This window comes from Rhamphochromis sp. 'chilingali' (genome assembly GCF_963969265.1).
Source record: "Rhamphochromis sp. 'chilingali' genome assembly, chromosome: 14".
Classification (NCBI taxonomy): Eukaryota; Metazoa; Chordata; class Actinopteri; order Cichliformes; family Cichlidae; genus Rhamphochromis; species Rhamphochromis sp. 'chilingali'.
In genome coordinates, this window is record NC_137941.1 from 21,770,702 (window position 1) to 21,785,984 (window position 15,283).

The 15,283-nt window shown below is 40.2% G+C and overlaps 1 protein-coding gene across 2 annotated transcripts in view; it reads right to left on the minus strand.

The window, feature by feature from the left end:
* pou2f1b (POU class 2 homeobox 1b) overlaps nucleotides 1–9,874 on the minus strand; it is a 27,293-nt gene extending 17,419 nt beyond the window's left edge. The window contains exon 1 of one of the 2 annotated variants that reach the window (XM_080902365.1): nucleotides 9,772–9,874. In XM_080902365.1, the coding sequence (XP_080758491.1) occupies nucleotides 9,772–9,817 (46 nt within the window). In that variant the 5' untranslated portion in view covers nucleotides 9,818–9,874. The remainder of the gene's footprint in view (nucleotides 1–9,771) is intronic. The other variant, XM_080902364.1, reaches the window with a different exon arrangement.
* Nucleotides 9,875–15,283: the final 5,409 nt, after the last annotated feature.

Sequence of the window (15,283 nt, forward strand, 5' to 3'; positions counted from 1 at the left end):
TCCAGTGTTGAGCCTCCATACAATAGATTTTAGCCTGACTCAAGACTATTGTTTACTAAGGCAGTTATGGGAAATGTCACACTAGCCTGCAAAGTCTCAAAGAGGCCATCTCAACAAAGTGCACAGGAGAGGTTAAGAAATAAGTCTTCTGTTCTTGACTTAATGCAACCAAATGAGAAAACAAAGGAGAAGTAGACACAGTTATCAGCAGTGCACTCCAACACATGTACAGCTACTTGGTTGAATGGGTTTGCAAAACCTTGCTGTGGAACAATGCTTTATACAAATACCCTGCAAAGAGAATTCTAAATAGCTATCTCATTAGTGCAGTAATATGGGATGGCTGGCTGAATACTGCAGAGCCGTTAATGTGAGCGGAGAGATTCAACTTGAGACAGAATGAAACTTAATTAGCACATCCACATTCTGTCCTGCTACCTATATCCTTCATCTTAAATATAAAATACATCCAGACCACTTTTCCACATCTGGATCAGTCTTAAATACTTAGACTGGTTTGGAACAGTCTGGTGTACGGTTACGACAGATAATCATTCAGTTTGAGGCAATTAAAACTAGGCAAAAAGCTTTGTGGTTTAATGCAGCATCAAAATGAATACCCAAACAATTCAAAATCGCTTTTAATACCAGTCAGTGTATTAAACCCAAACAGTCTGACAACAGAGGGTCGAAGCAGCAACAGTGGACTGAGCTCACAAATGAGCCAAACACTGGAAGCAGTGTAATTTGATGAACAGTAATGGGGCTAACATCACTGCAAGCTACTGTGGTATCTCTCTAGGGTGGTCATTAGCCAACTGTCTATAGGCTAGGTGGGAAATTCAATCTAACCAAATTAAAGTGAAGTTTCTCAGGGACAACAACTCAGCTACTTCAAATAGGCACGTACAGAGGTTAGCCACATGAACCAGTACTACAGTCTGAATTCAGACACACATTCACTACTTAAGAAAACAGCACATGCATGAACATTTGATTACCGTATTTTCACGACCATAAGGCGCACTTAAAAGGCTTAGATTTTCTTCAAAAAGTGCGGCGCGCCCTATAGCGCAGTGCGCCCTATGTGTTGTAAGGAGGACGTAGTAGAGAACACCATGAGAACGTTAAAGGGTGAAGTGTGGGCGTTGATCGTATATACCGGGACAATCGCACATACCTGTATAAAAGAACAGGTATGTGCATTATGCAGGACATCGTTGTTTTAACAACCCTGAAAATGGCAAAGAGACACGCTTACGAAGCACAGTTTAAACTGAAGGCCATCAGCTACGCGGAGGAACATGGAAATCGAGCAGCGGCGAGAGAATTTAAGATAAACGAATCGATGGTTCGCAAATGGAGGAAGCTGGAAAACAAGCTCCGGCAGGTCAAGAAAACGCAGCTGAGTTTCCGCGGACATAAGGCGAGGTGGCCCGAGTTGGAGGAAAGACTCGAGCGGTGGATCATCGAGCAAAGAGCGAGCGGGAGAAGCGTTTCGACGGTCACCATTCGGCTAAAAGCGGTTTCACTTGCTGAAGAGATGAACATTGAGCATTTCCAAGGAGGTCCGTCTTGGTGCTTTCGTTTTATGAAACGGTGCCATTTTTCCATCCGGACCAGGACTACGATAGCGCAGCAACTTCCAGCGGATTATAAGGAAAAGCTGGCCATCTTCCGCTCCTACTGCAGCAAACACATCGGCGACAAAAACATCCAGCCCAGCCACATCACAAACATGGACGAGGTCCCGCTCACTTTTGACATCCCGGTGAGTCACACTGTGGAGAAGAAGGGGACCAGCACAGTAGCGATACGCACAACGGGGTATGAAAAGTCTTCTTTTACTGTTGTGCTTGGCTGCCATGCTAATGGACAGAAACTGCCGCCTATGGTGATTTTTAAGCGAAAGACTTTGCCTAAAGAGAAGTTTCCAGCAGAAATCATCATTAAGGCAAATGAAAAGGGCTGGATGGATGAGGAAATGATGAAAGAGTGGCTGAGGGAGGTGTATGTAAGGAGACCAGGTGGTTTTTTCCACGCATCACCATCGCTGTTGATCTGTGACTCTATGCGTGCCCATCTCACAGCCGATGTGAAAAAACTTGTGAAGCAAATGAACTGTGAGCTTGCTGTCATTCCGGGAGGCCTGACAAAGGAACTCCAACCGCTGGACATCGGTGTGAACCGCCCGTTCAAAGTAAGTCTGCGAGCGGCCTGGGAGCGATGGATGACCGGTGGAGACCACAGTTTCACTAAGAGTGGAAGGCAGCGCCGGGCGAGTTACGCCACAATTTGCCAATGGATTGTAGATGCTTGGGCTAACATGTCTGCTGGCACTGTTGTTCGAGCTTTCGCAAAAGCCGGCATCGTTTCCGAGGAGCCGCACGGCACGGAAAGTGACTCTGACGGTGAAGACAGTGAACCTGGCATGTGTGATGGAGATTTAGCGCAGCTGTTCAATTCAGACACAGAGGATGAGGACTTCGATGGGTTTAATTGATGATAAAAATGTGAGTACTAAACTTTGTTTTGCTCCTGCTTTATTTTTAAATACGCACACTTGTATGCTTGTGTGTTGTTGATGATGACGATTATTGGTAATAAAAATGTGAGTACCAAACTCAGTTTTGCTCCTGCTTTATTTTTAAATATGCACACTTGTATGCTTGTGTGTTGTTGATGATGACGATTACCGGCAATAGAAATGTGAGTAAGGTACCGAATTCACGTTTGCTCCCGCTTTATTTTTAAATACGCATACGGTACTTGTATGCGCCCTATGGTCCAGTGCGCCTTATGTGTGTGTTAAATACAGTAAGGGCACACATAACTGAGACTGCGCCTTTTAACACAGTGCGCCTTATGGTCGTGAAAATACGGTATTAATGTGTTGTAGGGCTGCACGATTAATCGTTAGAAAATCGCGATCTCGATTCATACTTATGTGCGATCTGACGACGACCACGATTGTACCGCATTTTGATCCGGGACGTAATCTGCATGAAAACAAGCGCTCACTCTTCCTGTTCAACAAATGACAAGGGCGGAGCCTTATACCACGTGATACAGAAGCTGTGCCGTGTGATGCTAAAATTAGCAGGGATTAAACAACGGAGAACACGTCAGGGATGACGAGAAAGTGACAGGAGAAAATCCGTCCCGGTCAACCACCCAAACATCAATAACGGGAACCTTATACCAGAGGTGGGACCAAGTCATTGTTTTGCAAGTCTCAAGTAAGTCTCAAGTCTTTATCCTCAAGTCTCAAGTCAAGTCTCAAGTAATGTCAGGCAAGTCAGAGTCGAGTCTCAAGTCACTGGTGTAAAAGTCCGAGTCAAGTCACAAGTCTGAAACTTTGAATTTCAAGTCCTTTCGAGTCTTTAAAAAAAAAAAAAAAAAAAACGAAAAAATAATGTTGCAGTTATGCTAAATGTAAATATTAGACCATGTAATTTTAAAATCTGTGTTTTTCTCAACACATGACAAAATAGTGAACTTAGAAAATATACACAAATTGTGAAATTGCACCTCTTTAAAATGCAGCTCAATTAAACCTAGCTCCAAGAATAATTTTCACCGACAGTTCTGAGATAAGCTGCATGTTATTCTTGGATGCGGTTGTAGGACCGGCTTTAAAATCGCATGACAAAAATATCATACACATTAAAAAAAACTGTATCACCAACGTAGCCTGGACAACATTTGCTAGTTAGATGAAGTCAGCTATCTCATCGTAGCATATTTATATGCATATTTATAATCATACGGTTCTTGGAGTGAGTGCACACACTCGTGAAGTTTAGTAACTTCAGGTCACTGCAACAAGCCCAGGTACAGTTTACCGACGGATGGGTGCAGGACCTTGAAACGCACAGTGTAGAACGAAAGACCATCGTACGTATCATAAGTTTACCAGTCTCACAAATCGTCGTCATAAATACACATTCGTTAACCGTTTATTAATAGGACCTTTGAGCTCAACGGTAATTAATTAGCAGTGGAAATAATTTCTGGTAGCATCACAGAAATGTAGCAGTGACAATAATACTGTATGCTGTAATCGCACTGGGCAATTAGTGATACAAAAAACCTGTTTTATCCTGTGAATAAAAGTATATGTTTTTGTCAATGTACCATAATAACAGAGGCGAAACGCAATATTGTGTCAGGACAATTCACTATTTATGCACAATAAATAAAGGAGCATAGTGCGACAATTTCTGTTCAGTGCCAGACTTGCTTGTAACCTATATCACCAATTATGTTATGAAAATGACGTATTAACTACAACAGCAGACTGACCTTCGTGTAAATGCTTGGAGCAGACTAACCTGTGAGCTGGAGTGTTCTGGGACGTGATATTTGATCTTTGAATGGCTGCAATCCAGGCCATCCGTCGCGTCTTTGTTACTTCAGAAACATGGCTAGAACAATTTCTCTTCAACGACGTAATCCGATAACAACCGATCTCTTTACCCATCGGCTTCCCGTGGCTGTCATGCGACCGGCTATTGCAGTTAATAATACAACAGCTTCTTGACATTTTTGTGTTTCTTTTTATCGCTGTGTAACTGATTTCAATTGAAAGCCTGCGTGCGCTAGTACCGCTTGCCACGAGTTCCCAGAATCCTTTGCGGTTCTACCCGTGAATGACGTCACATTTTCAATCTCTATATAATATGCATGTTAAATTTTATATTTGGGGTAAAATATCAAGTCTTTTCAAGTAAACCGGTTCAAGTCCAATTCAAGTCCCAAGTCATTGGTGTAAAAGTCCAAGTCAAGTCACAAGTCTTACAACATTTTTTCAAGTCAAGTCTAAAGTCATAAAATTAATGACTCGAGTCTGACTCGAGTCCAAGTCATGTGACTCGAGTCCACACCTCTGCCTTATACAGCGCTTCCCTATACACGTCGAACTCCCGCAGGCACAAAGAAATTACGGAGGCTATTACTTATGACCTGACCAAAGATATGGCTCCCATCAACACTGTGCAAAACAAGGGATTTAGGAAAATGATCAACACCCTAGACAAACGCTACACAGTGCCGTCCCGCAACTATTTTTCTATTGTTTCACTACCTGCTCTATACACGCAGTGTCGAGCAACGGTGGAGACGGAATTTCAAGCAGTACAACATTTTGCAGCAACAACAAAACGTGAGACATTTGTTGTTTTTATGTTTATTTATTGTTTTTATGTTCAGTCTCAACTGTTACGAAGTTGATGTGCAGTTAATAAGTGCAATAAATATTTATACTGGAAAAGAGAATCGTGATCTCAATTCTAAGCCAAAAAATCGTGATTCTCATTTTATGCAAAATCGTGCAGCCCTAATGTGTGCAGCCTTTTTCCTTTGGAAAAAAAAAAGTATCCAGCTTCCTGACTGTTGATACAAGCCAACATTTTAATCTCATCTATTTAAAGGACGGGCATTATTGCAATGATATTTCAGTCTGGATATTTTCAGACAAAAGGCCTCTGTTTTCTTAACGTGCTTTGCATTATATCGTGTTTGCAGCATTAAAAAAACGTTTTAATGAAATACAAATGTTTACTAATACTAGTGATCTTAATTATGTTAAGCACATGACAGTCATCATCAGGAACAATGTGACTACTTCCAATCTTTAGTATATAGAGTCTGATTTAATCTTCCAAATTAGTGTGTCATTTGTCTTAAAAAGCCTCCGTTTTTACAGATAAAGACCAGCTGGAAACATCTGCTTTACCTTGCTGTAGGGCTGGGCGATATGACCCAAAATTCATATCTCGATATTTTTTAGCTGGATGGCGATATAAGATATATATCTCGATATATTTTTTTAAAGCAATAAAGTAAGAACAAAAAGAGAGTTCTTAGTCAAAGCTGTGTCCCAGATGTCACACAGGCACTTTTATTAACATAGAGCAGATGTACATAAAATTTACTCAAAAATAAATTATGAGCATTTATTAAATAATAATGCTCCATAAATAAAAGAAAACAATGTTGTTTTTGTGCATAACAAAAAGCTCACAATTGTGCAGTCAAAATGTAAACTAAAAGACGCTGAGCACAATAACAAAGACAGATTTCACAGCTGCTCTGTTCCCAACTTGTACTGCGTGACTGACAGCCTGGAGTTTGAAATCCGCTTCGCAACCACGTCTCTTAACAGATGACATTTATGGTCCTTATACACAGTAGGGTAATATTACGTTGAAGCACAGTACGTATCACTCCGCGAGGCTCAGCCGTAATGCTCCGACAATCCATCAAGCGGTGCAGCTCCGTAGCTTACCAAAGTCGTACTAAAACATTTTTTGACAGATTGCTGAGCGCCGTGTACCACATAAAATCGGTTCGCGGCCATCAAGCACAACCAGAATTTATACATAAGGCGCGCTGTCAACTTTTGAGAAAATGAAAGGGTTTTAGTCCGTGCAGCACCTCTGGGCTGCATGGCGTTAGCGTGGTTAGCTCGTTAGCGTGGTTAGCTAGCTAACACGTTGACGCCGTCCAGCCCCACGCACAGGGCGATGCGCAGTAACTCGTTAACGGAGATTTGCCGTGTCCATCTTGTCGCTTCCTGCAGGTGAAGCGATGGGGGAGGAGGGGGAGTTGTGTTCAGTGAAGGAGAGGCGAGGCCGAGTAACGTTGCGTAAAGACGAAAGTGGACGAAAGAGAGGCAAACTTGTGGCTCCGCAAGTATAATAATTCATAATGTTAAATATAGAGAACATACAAACAAATTATTTATAGAATCAAAATTATTAAAATTAGGAGATTTAGTGAAATTACGGACATTATTAATTATGTTTAAGGCTAAAAATAATATTTTGCCTTTTAAGTTACAAAGAGTATTTTTGATGTGTTCAAGGGGAGAAGAGAATAGAAGGAAATTTTATTTTAAACATCAGTTAGCCAGGACTACACAAAGATTAATGAGCACAACGGTTAGGGGTATAAGACTGTGGAATTCACTTCATTATAATTTAAAGAATTGTATAAATCTACAATGTTTTAAAAAGTGTTATATGTTTAAAACGATAACTCAGTATGAAGAATGCGAATGAATGTGATGTTGGTTTGGGATTCGACCGGAGAGAAATGTCAATATTAGTTTGTTCCTGATTTTTGGTGCCCATCGGTGATATAAGTTCGATGGTAGATAGGGGGCAGGGTTTAATAAGAATATTTTCTTCTTCCTGCTCCTTTTCACACATGGTTGTTGTGTTTTGTTGATAGAAGATGTGGTTGTTTTGTTTGATTTGTAGTACCAAGTGTGAAATAAATAAAAATGAAATGAAATGAAATGAAATAATTATAACGTAACATAGACTATATCGATATAAAGGATATGGTCACATCTTATATCTCGTATAAAAATATATCGATATTTTTTTAAAACTCGATATATCGCCCAGCTCTACCTTGCTGCACTGTTTAATAAGGAATTGCTCTCTTTACCAGAGATCACCAAAAACAAAACAAGTAGTTACAACCCGAGGGCACAAAAGAGCTCTTTTTTTGGTTATAATTTTCCTCCATTTAAGAAAAAAAGAAAGAAAGAAGAAGTCGTCTGACTGGAGCTTTCATGGAGGCCTTCTCAGTACTTTGAGATGGCATGTCCTGAATTTATTACGGCGAATGATGCATTATTCATAACAACTGTGTTTACATCAATGAATATTCATGATGGAACTACAAGGCTGGAATGAGGGTGGAACTGTAAAACTGGTTAAATGAGAAAAGTAGACTGAGTGTGAGGAAGACAGAATTACTTCTCGTATGTTCTTAAGTGCCCAAATTTAATATGCAAGATTTTTTTTTTTTAATTCCAGACAGTCAAAATGCTAACAGACACATTAGAATGTAACACTTCGAGCATTATTTTGAATATTAAACCATTTATGGCCTTTCTTCTCAAACAATCTATATCTTTTAGATTCATAACTGTCTTGCAATATAGAAGGAAACTGCCTGTAATGCCTGTCTGCGCATAAAGTTGCTAACAATGTGGGCAAAGTTTGAAATGAGTGTATCTACATCGGAAAGAATTCAATCTTATTCAAGAATCCTTAACAAAAAAACCAAACCTAAACCTTGTTTTAACTTGCTAAGGGACAATACGTTCCTCTGTAATTATAAGATAATGAGCCAGTTAAACCACTTAGAAAAAAAAAAAAAAAAAAAAAAAAGACAAGAACCCCCCCCCCACACACACACACCTGATGTGTCACACAAAAGCTTTTCTGGCGCATTTTCTCAAATATAAAAAGTTGAACAGCAAAGATAATTACCTGCTCTTTACTGTTACTACAGACCTCAGACACGCTTCTATAAAACAAACTAAACAGCAAGCTCAGCTACATGGACTAAAGGAGAAGAAAAAGTGCCATCAAGCTGTGTCTTGCCCGGCCATGAAAGCAGCAGAGTGAATAATAAGAATGCCCTGCCTGTTATTACTGTGGCCTTCCGGAAGTGGGCCTCACCACCCCTCCCTGTGCCTGGGGGTGGCGGGTGGGGGATACACAGGTATAATCTTTGAATTCAGCCCAAGAACTCCAGCAACAAACACGCATGACGCGTACAAACCCGGTTCTCAAAACCGTTACGTCAGGCGCAATTAAAAGCTGCACAAATAAATTACACACATTGTAATGAGATGGATTAGTTCGCCTGGCAGACCAGGACCAAGCCGATGCCAGACTACTCCCACCTCAAGTTTAAAATAATAATATTTTTAAAAAAGTGCTCCACCCAAATTTCTAACTATTTAACTTCCGAAATAAAGATGTCAAACACATTCATCTCAACATCTTACTATATATGTATCTGTACTAAACTTTAAAAAAATTTTTGAAATAAAATCGCCGTGTACGTAAAGTTAGCCGATAAAGGGCTGACAAGTTGTAGCCAGTTAGCCGCTTGGAGGACAGCCGTATTCAAATGAAACACGGGAGGCCACATTTGAAAAGTCATCCGGCGTCGTGACACGTTATTGTGTTGACATGCATTTATTGTGTGCTCCTCGTCGACTGCTGTAACGCGCTGAACTCCGCACACTCTGGCTCAGGCAGGCAGGCCCCGCATGAATAACACAACAGGCTGTGCCGTGGCTCCGCTGCGCCGAGCACACAAAAGGCTGGGGCAAAACGCTCCGCTATAAAAATCACGTCGAGCACAAGCACTCCGAGCTGACTCCGTGTGTCTTTAACAAAGGGAAGGTCTGCTACAGTTGGATTAAATAACACCCTCCTCCCTTATAAACGACCCTTTGAAAACATACGAGCGCAGCCGCTGCCCGACTCGGCTAAAATGAATATGCAAACCCGTTTCAAAAGCTTCGGTGTGTGCATCAACACAAAGCCAAGCGCTAGCACGGCAGCTAACGCTAGCCACCTAGCATAATCATTTCAATCAAACCGCGTTCGTGAAAGGTCTAAATATGTCATACATGAACCAGAGCCACGATGGCGATTACTAATAAAATATGCTAAATTGTATTTGTCGACAGAGGTATGAATATGTAGCGGCGTACAGCCGTCTAATCACACAAAGGGGGGGAGGCATGTTTCCATGTAATTTGCCGTCGCACTGCAAAGGCTCGTTTCCTCCTCTGTCAAATTACAGTTGGCTAGCTGTGTGTAAACTAAAACAGCGCCTAATATCGCCCATATCTGCTAATCAATCTGCATTTCATCAGTATGCCGTTAACATAAATTGTGAGTAACACAGTTTGAATATGAGTATGAATATGTAAAATGCTGTAATCATTACCTGCTCCTGAACTCTCATCTTGACTCGCTGCTCCTCCGTCCGCCATTTTGAATATTTAACCCGAAATCCCAGCCCTGACACACACACTCGCACATATACACATACACAAATGCACGTGCACGTTTTCACGGATACCCGCATGCGCTCAGGGACCTGGTCTGGGGATAGTGGAGCGTGTTGTGAGCTGTGGCTTATTTACATACTTAAACAGGCATCTTGTTTTCTTTACACAATAATTTTTGAATTGAACAGGCCATGGGCGGATCACCCAGCGGACCTGCGCAGTATAATCGCGGAAAACATCAACACTAGCCCTGAAAATTGCCCAGAGCCATTTATGCTGGTTTGACTCGCCACTTAAAAGTCAAATAAAACAAAATATACCCAGAGGAATTTAAAAAAAAATGCGTAATGTGTGACAACCACAGTCATCTTAATCGATGACTCAGGCACAGACTATTTCACAGAAATATCAGGAGAAATATTGTATTGCTATTTACTGGGGATTTATGAACTTGTATTGATGCTTTGTCTCCATGTGGTGCAGCAAAACATTGATTAGACCGTCTTACTTCAAAAACATATACAAAGCATGAAGCAACAGAAGAACAATGCAAAGACTTTTTCTTTTTCATATATTTGCTTACTATCTCTGATATCATTGCTGTTTCTGTTTATTTATGGAAAAAGTAAACATGTAAATCAAGAACACATTTCCTTATATCCCCACCCCTTCCTGCATGTTGTCCATTGATCTATACCAGGATATATATCAAAATATACACTTCATCCCACTTTGAATAACCGTACTTTATAGGGAAAAGAGTGTGCCTTTTTTAATTCTTAAATTAGACCTATATATGTGTGTGTCTGTGTATATATATATATATATATATATATATATATATATATATATATATATATATATATATATATATATATATATATATATATATATATATATATATATATTGATTGGTTTTTTTTAAGTGTCATGCTTCTGAAATTCAATATTTCCGTTTTTAATGTTATCATTTTATCCCTTCATCCAGAGTCATGGTGGGCTTGTGTATACCCCAGGTGTTGGTATTCTTGGACTGGCTGACAGTCCATCACAGGGCTAATATAAAGAAACAGACAACATACTCTCATATCTACAATTGTGGTCAGACATTTACATACATCGAACACGGGGATGAATGAGCTTTTACTGGCTTCTTTGAACTTTTCATTTTCCAGGGTAAAGCACACATCTTTATTGGCTTTGAAAAAATAAAAAATGGCTACACCAGTTTGAATTTGTTTTTGGATTTTCTTGAATCCACACAGTGTCAAAAGTCTTCATCCTCAAATACATACACCCCCACTAATGTTTGGTGAAATGTCCCTTAGCATCTTGCACCTTGACCAGATGCTTTTGATAGCCATAAGCAAGCTTGTGGTTGGATATTTGATCGCTCGTCAGAATTTATAGAGTTCATTTAAAATTATTGGTTTCCTGGCACAGACCTGGCTTTTAAGCATAGTCCACATATATTTAATAATTTTAAGGTCTTCTTAAGTAGTACAGATACTAGTGTTAAAAAAATACCCCAGTAAAAGTAATGAAGCAACTTCTTTACTCAAGTGCAGGCTCTGAAGTGTACTCAAAGTAAGAAAGTAAAAGTTAATTTCCACCAGCTGTTTTTGTGCAAAGCTCACTGAACCTGTAATAATTAAATGATAGTATATAGGAAACAAACTTTATTTCAGTCTAAATTCAATTATAACAAAGGCACTACACATGAATCAGTTAAGTAAAACATGAGAAGAGAAAAAAATAAAAAAAAATAGCTCTATTTTCTGTTGCCTACATTGTGGAGGGTGATTTTGCCTCTGACCAGGAAAATGGGGAGGGGGACGATGTTAAAGTGGCATTCATCAGGTGGGAAACTCTAAAATCAGTTTTAGTGGCTTTAGTGACTCACAGCTCAGAATAATTTCTATTGAGAGCTGCAGCAGATTTTCTTTGTGTACAGGCTGAGATCAGCTGACCTGTGCTGCTCTGAGGTTTACTGTGCTCACCTGAATTATGCAAATTCTCTAATCAAGATGAAGGAACTGACCTCCTAGCCCATTGTTTCTTCAGTGGTGCTAAGTTTCAGTCATTATGCAAATGCACTGTTTATAAGGTTGGGGAAACCTGCAGTCAGCTGAGACTGAAGAAGTCACTTGGATGAGTGAGAAAATGTTTCTCCCACTGAAAACGCTACGTCCAGATGAACAGAATCAACGTTTGGAGATTTACTTACCTGGATGATTGAGCATGCATCAAGACGCCCTCACCTGAATTCAACAAAATGTAAGCAGATGTTTCATAAGTCCTCCATAAGACACTATAAGGTTGGTATGAAGGTGGGATTCAGTAAATGAATCTAAGCAACATCTCTGCTACACTTGATGTGATCTAACTCTGACCATGAAACCACAGCCACTGTCCTCTGGTAACACACTTTTACTGTGAATAACCACAGTACTGCAAACTAACCTGTTTATCCTGGACTAACCTGCAGAGTCTTCTCACGCAGTCTTTAAATAGCACAGTTAGTATGCAACAGGTTGTTGTGCAGCACGTTTCAGTACATGAAAAAAACACGCCACACGTAGAGACCCAATATCTAATTTTAAAACATGAGGACTTACATGTAAGCTTTACATTTACCACTGAGCAGTCCTTGCCTTCAATATGACCTCCCTTCTTCCTCTTTCTTTCTCCATCATGGAGTGAAGTTAGGTCTCATTTTTTTTCTCTTCCTGTGAATTACAGCAGCTGGACCTTTAAGCTAGCAACACACTGTGTGACAAACTGTGTTCAATTATGTTTGTTGAGCTGATAGAAACGCTGCATTTAAAATGACCTGCCACTTAAAAAGCATCACTCCATTTATGTTCTTCTAGCTACTCTTTTGTGGGGCTAGCTCGATGTTGAAGGCCTACAACTGCATCTTATGGACGGTGTTGTGCTAACTTTGCCTGTTTTGAAAATGTAAGGAATAGAGAGTACAGATATTTATTTAAAAATGCAGACAGTAAAAGTAAAAAGTTACCCGGAAACAAAATTACTCAAGTAAACTACAGATACCTGAAAATTCTACAGGGCAGTTTGAAGGCCGTTCCAAGATCCAGATCCCTTCCAGATCCAGTGCGTTTGAGGTCACTGACCTGTTGGGTTTTTTTTACCCAACCATGTCCCAAGTTTAAATTGTCTAGCTGCTGACTTCATATACTTAATTATTCCATCCACTTTGTGCACCGTACCAGTATGACTGAGAGCAAAACAGCCCCACATCATGATGCTACAGTTTGAAACAAAGTTGGAAAGCCTTATTCATTTTCCTTCAAACATACCTCTTGTTATTGTAGCCAAGTAGCTCAATCTTTGCCTCATCTGACCATAAAACATTTCTCAAGAAGGCCTTTCCATGTGGGCAGCTGCAAACTTCAGCTGAGCTTGAAGGTGCTGATTTTGGAGCAGGGGCTTCTTTCTTGGGTCTCAGTTCGCAATTTTGTACAACTTGCTTCACAATGGACAGTGAATCTGGTGTTCTGGAATTTTCCAGTTTATGGCAGGTTTGAGCCTCGGTGCTTCTTGGGTGGTTTCTCAACATCATAACCAATTCCCTCTGCTCTGGGAGTGACAGTTTGGCTCTTCCTCCAGACCTCGGCAAAGCAGTGACAAATCTAAAAAACTTGTACTTTCAGTTTTTTAAAATGGGTTAAAGTGGGTTAGTGTTAGAATCAGAATCAGAATCAGAATCAGAAAGGGGTTTATTGCCAAATGTTGAGCAGGTTTACAATATTAGGAAATTGCTGCGGTGCTTCAGTGCAAACATAGTGTCATAAATAGCACTTAAATAGACATGAAAAAATAAAAGTAGGGATAAGAATTAAAAGTGCTACGTAGAAAGATATGTGCATGAGCTATACATGAGATATATACATGAGAATAAGAATTAAGAGTGCTACGTTGAAAGATATATACATGAGTGCAGGTGGTGATCAGTGCCAATCATGGAATGATGCAGTGAACACAGCGTAGGGTCATGTGTTAGTAGCGGGAACAGTCATATGGTTATTGTTCATGTGTCCAACAGCAGAGGGGAAGAAACTGTTCTTATGGCGAGAGGTTCTGGTGCGAATGGACCGGAGCCTCCTGCCTGAGGGGAGCAGGTCAAACAGACTGTGTCCAGGGTGAGAAGGGTCAGCTGAGATCCGAGCTGCACGCCGCAATGTCCTGGAGGTGTACAGGTCCTGCAAAGATGGGAGTCTGCAGCCAATCACCTTCTCAGCAGAGCGCACAACACGCTGCAGTCTCTGTTTGTCCCTGATAGTGGCTCCAGCGTACCACACGGTGATGGAGGAGGTGAGGATGGACTCGATGATTGCAGTGTAGAATTGCATCATCGTCCGTGTTGGCAGGTTGAATTTCTTCAGCTGCCTCAGGAAGTACATCCTCTGCTGGGCTTTCTTAATGACGGAGCATATGCTTGTCATATGCTCATGCTACATGCTGATTGTCCTTTTTTCTGTGAACTCACTGTAAAAAAAAACAAATTATTGTTACTGTTTATCTGGTACTTAATTACTTTGGTGTAGTATTAATTTTAATGGCAGGAGACTTAATCAATGTGAGGACCTGTAAAATAAAAATCTATGCACTCCTTCACATTTTCCAAACCTGTCCAGTGGACTGGAGTGCAGCCTTTGCTGGGCCGATTCTGGCCCACGAGCCGCATGTTTGACACCGCTAGCATATAGTATATAGGCAGCTCTGAAAAAACATTTTGCTTCAGCTGATTAATGTCATGGTAGATACACTTAAAAAAACAAACAAAAAAAACATCTTCTGTGTTGCTGACAACGGTAACAGAGTGGATGCTAGAGTGGATAATAATCATAGTGGTCAATTGACATGCTCTGCACATTTTTGTGTGCATTTTTAATTTACTGATATTACAACATGTATGTTGTAATATCAGTACATTCAGTACAACAATGTTCAGTACATTCAAATAGTATTCATAGTTTGGTATCTAAATCCTAAAATTTTTGGACAGCGTAAAAGTGTAAATGAAAATAAAACATTCCGGCATGATGGCTGGGCTGTTACAATTCCCATTTCAGCTGGTTCAATTCAGTTCAGTTTTATTAATATAGTCAAAAGGTGTCCAAATAAAGCTACTTTCACTTATTCCCTTGTCACAGCATGAGTTTACCACTGGACACCCTTCCTGGCGTAATCCCAAGGAGGATTTGTGTCTCTGACTAGAACTGAACCAGATACCTTTGTGCTTGCAAAGTCATTGTGTAATTCACTACACTATAGAGCCACATTCAATAATACAGGTGTCCAAATAATTCTGTTTAAAATGTCGCAAAAGCCAGATGTTGCAAGCGGAAAACATGTCTCATACCTTTCAATTGTACATTAAATGCCTAAAATGGTAACATGTAGATGAAATTTAAAAAAAAA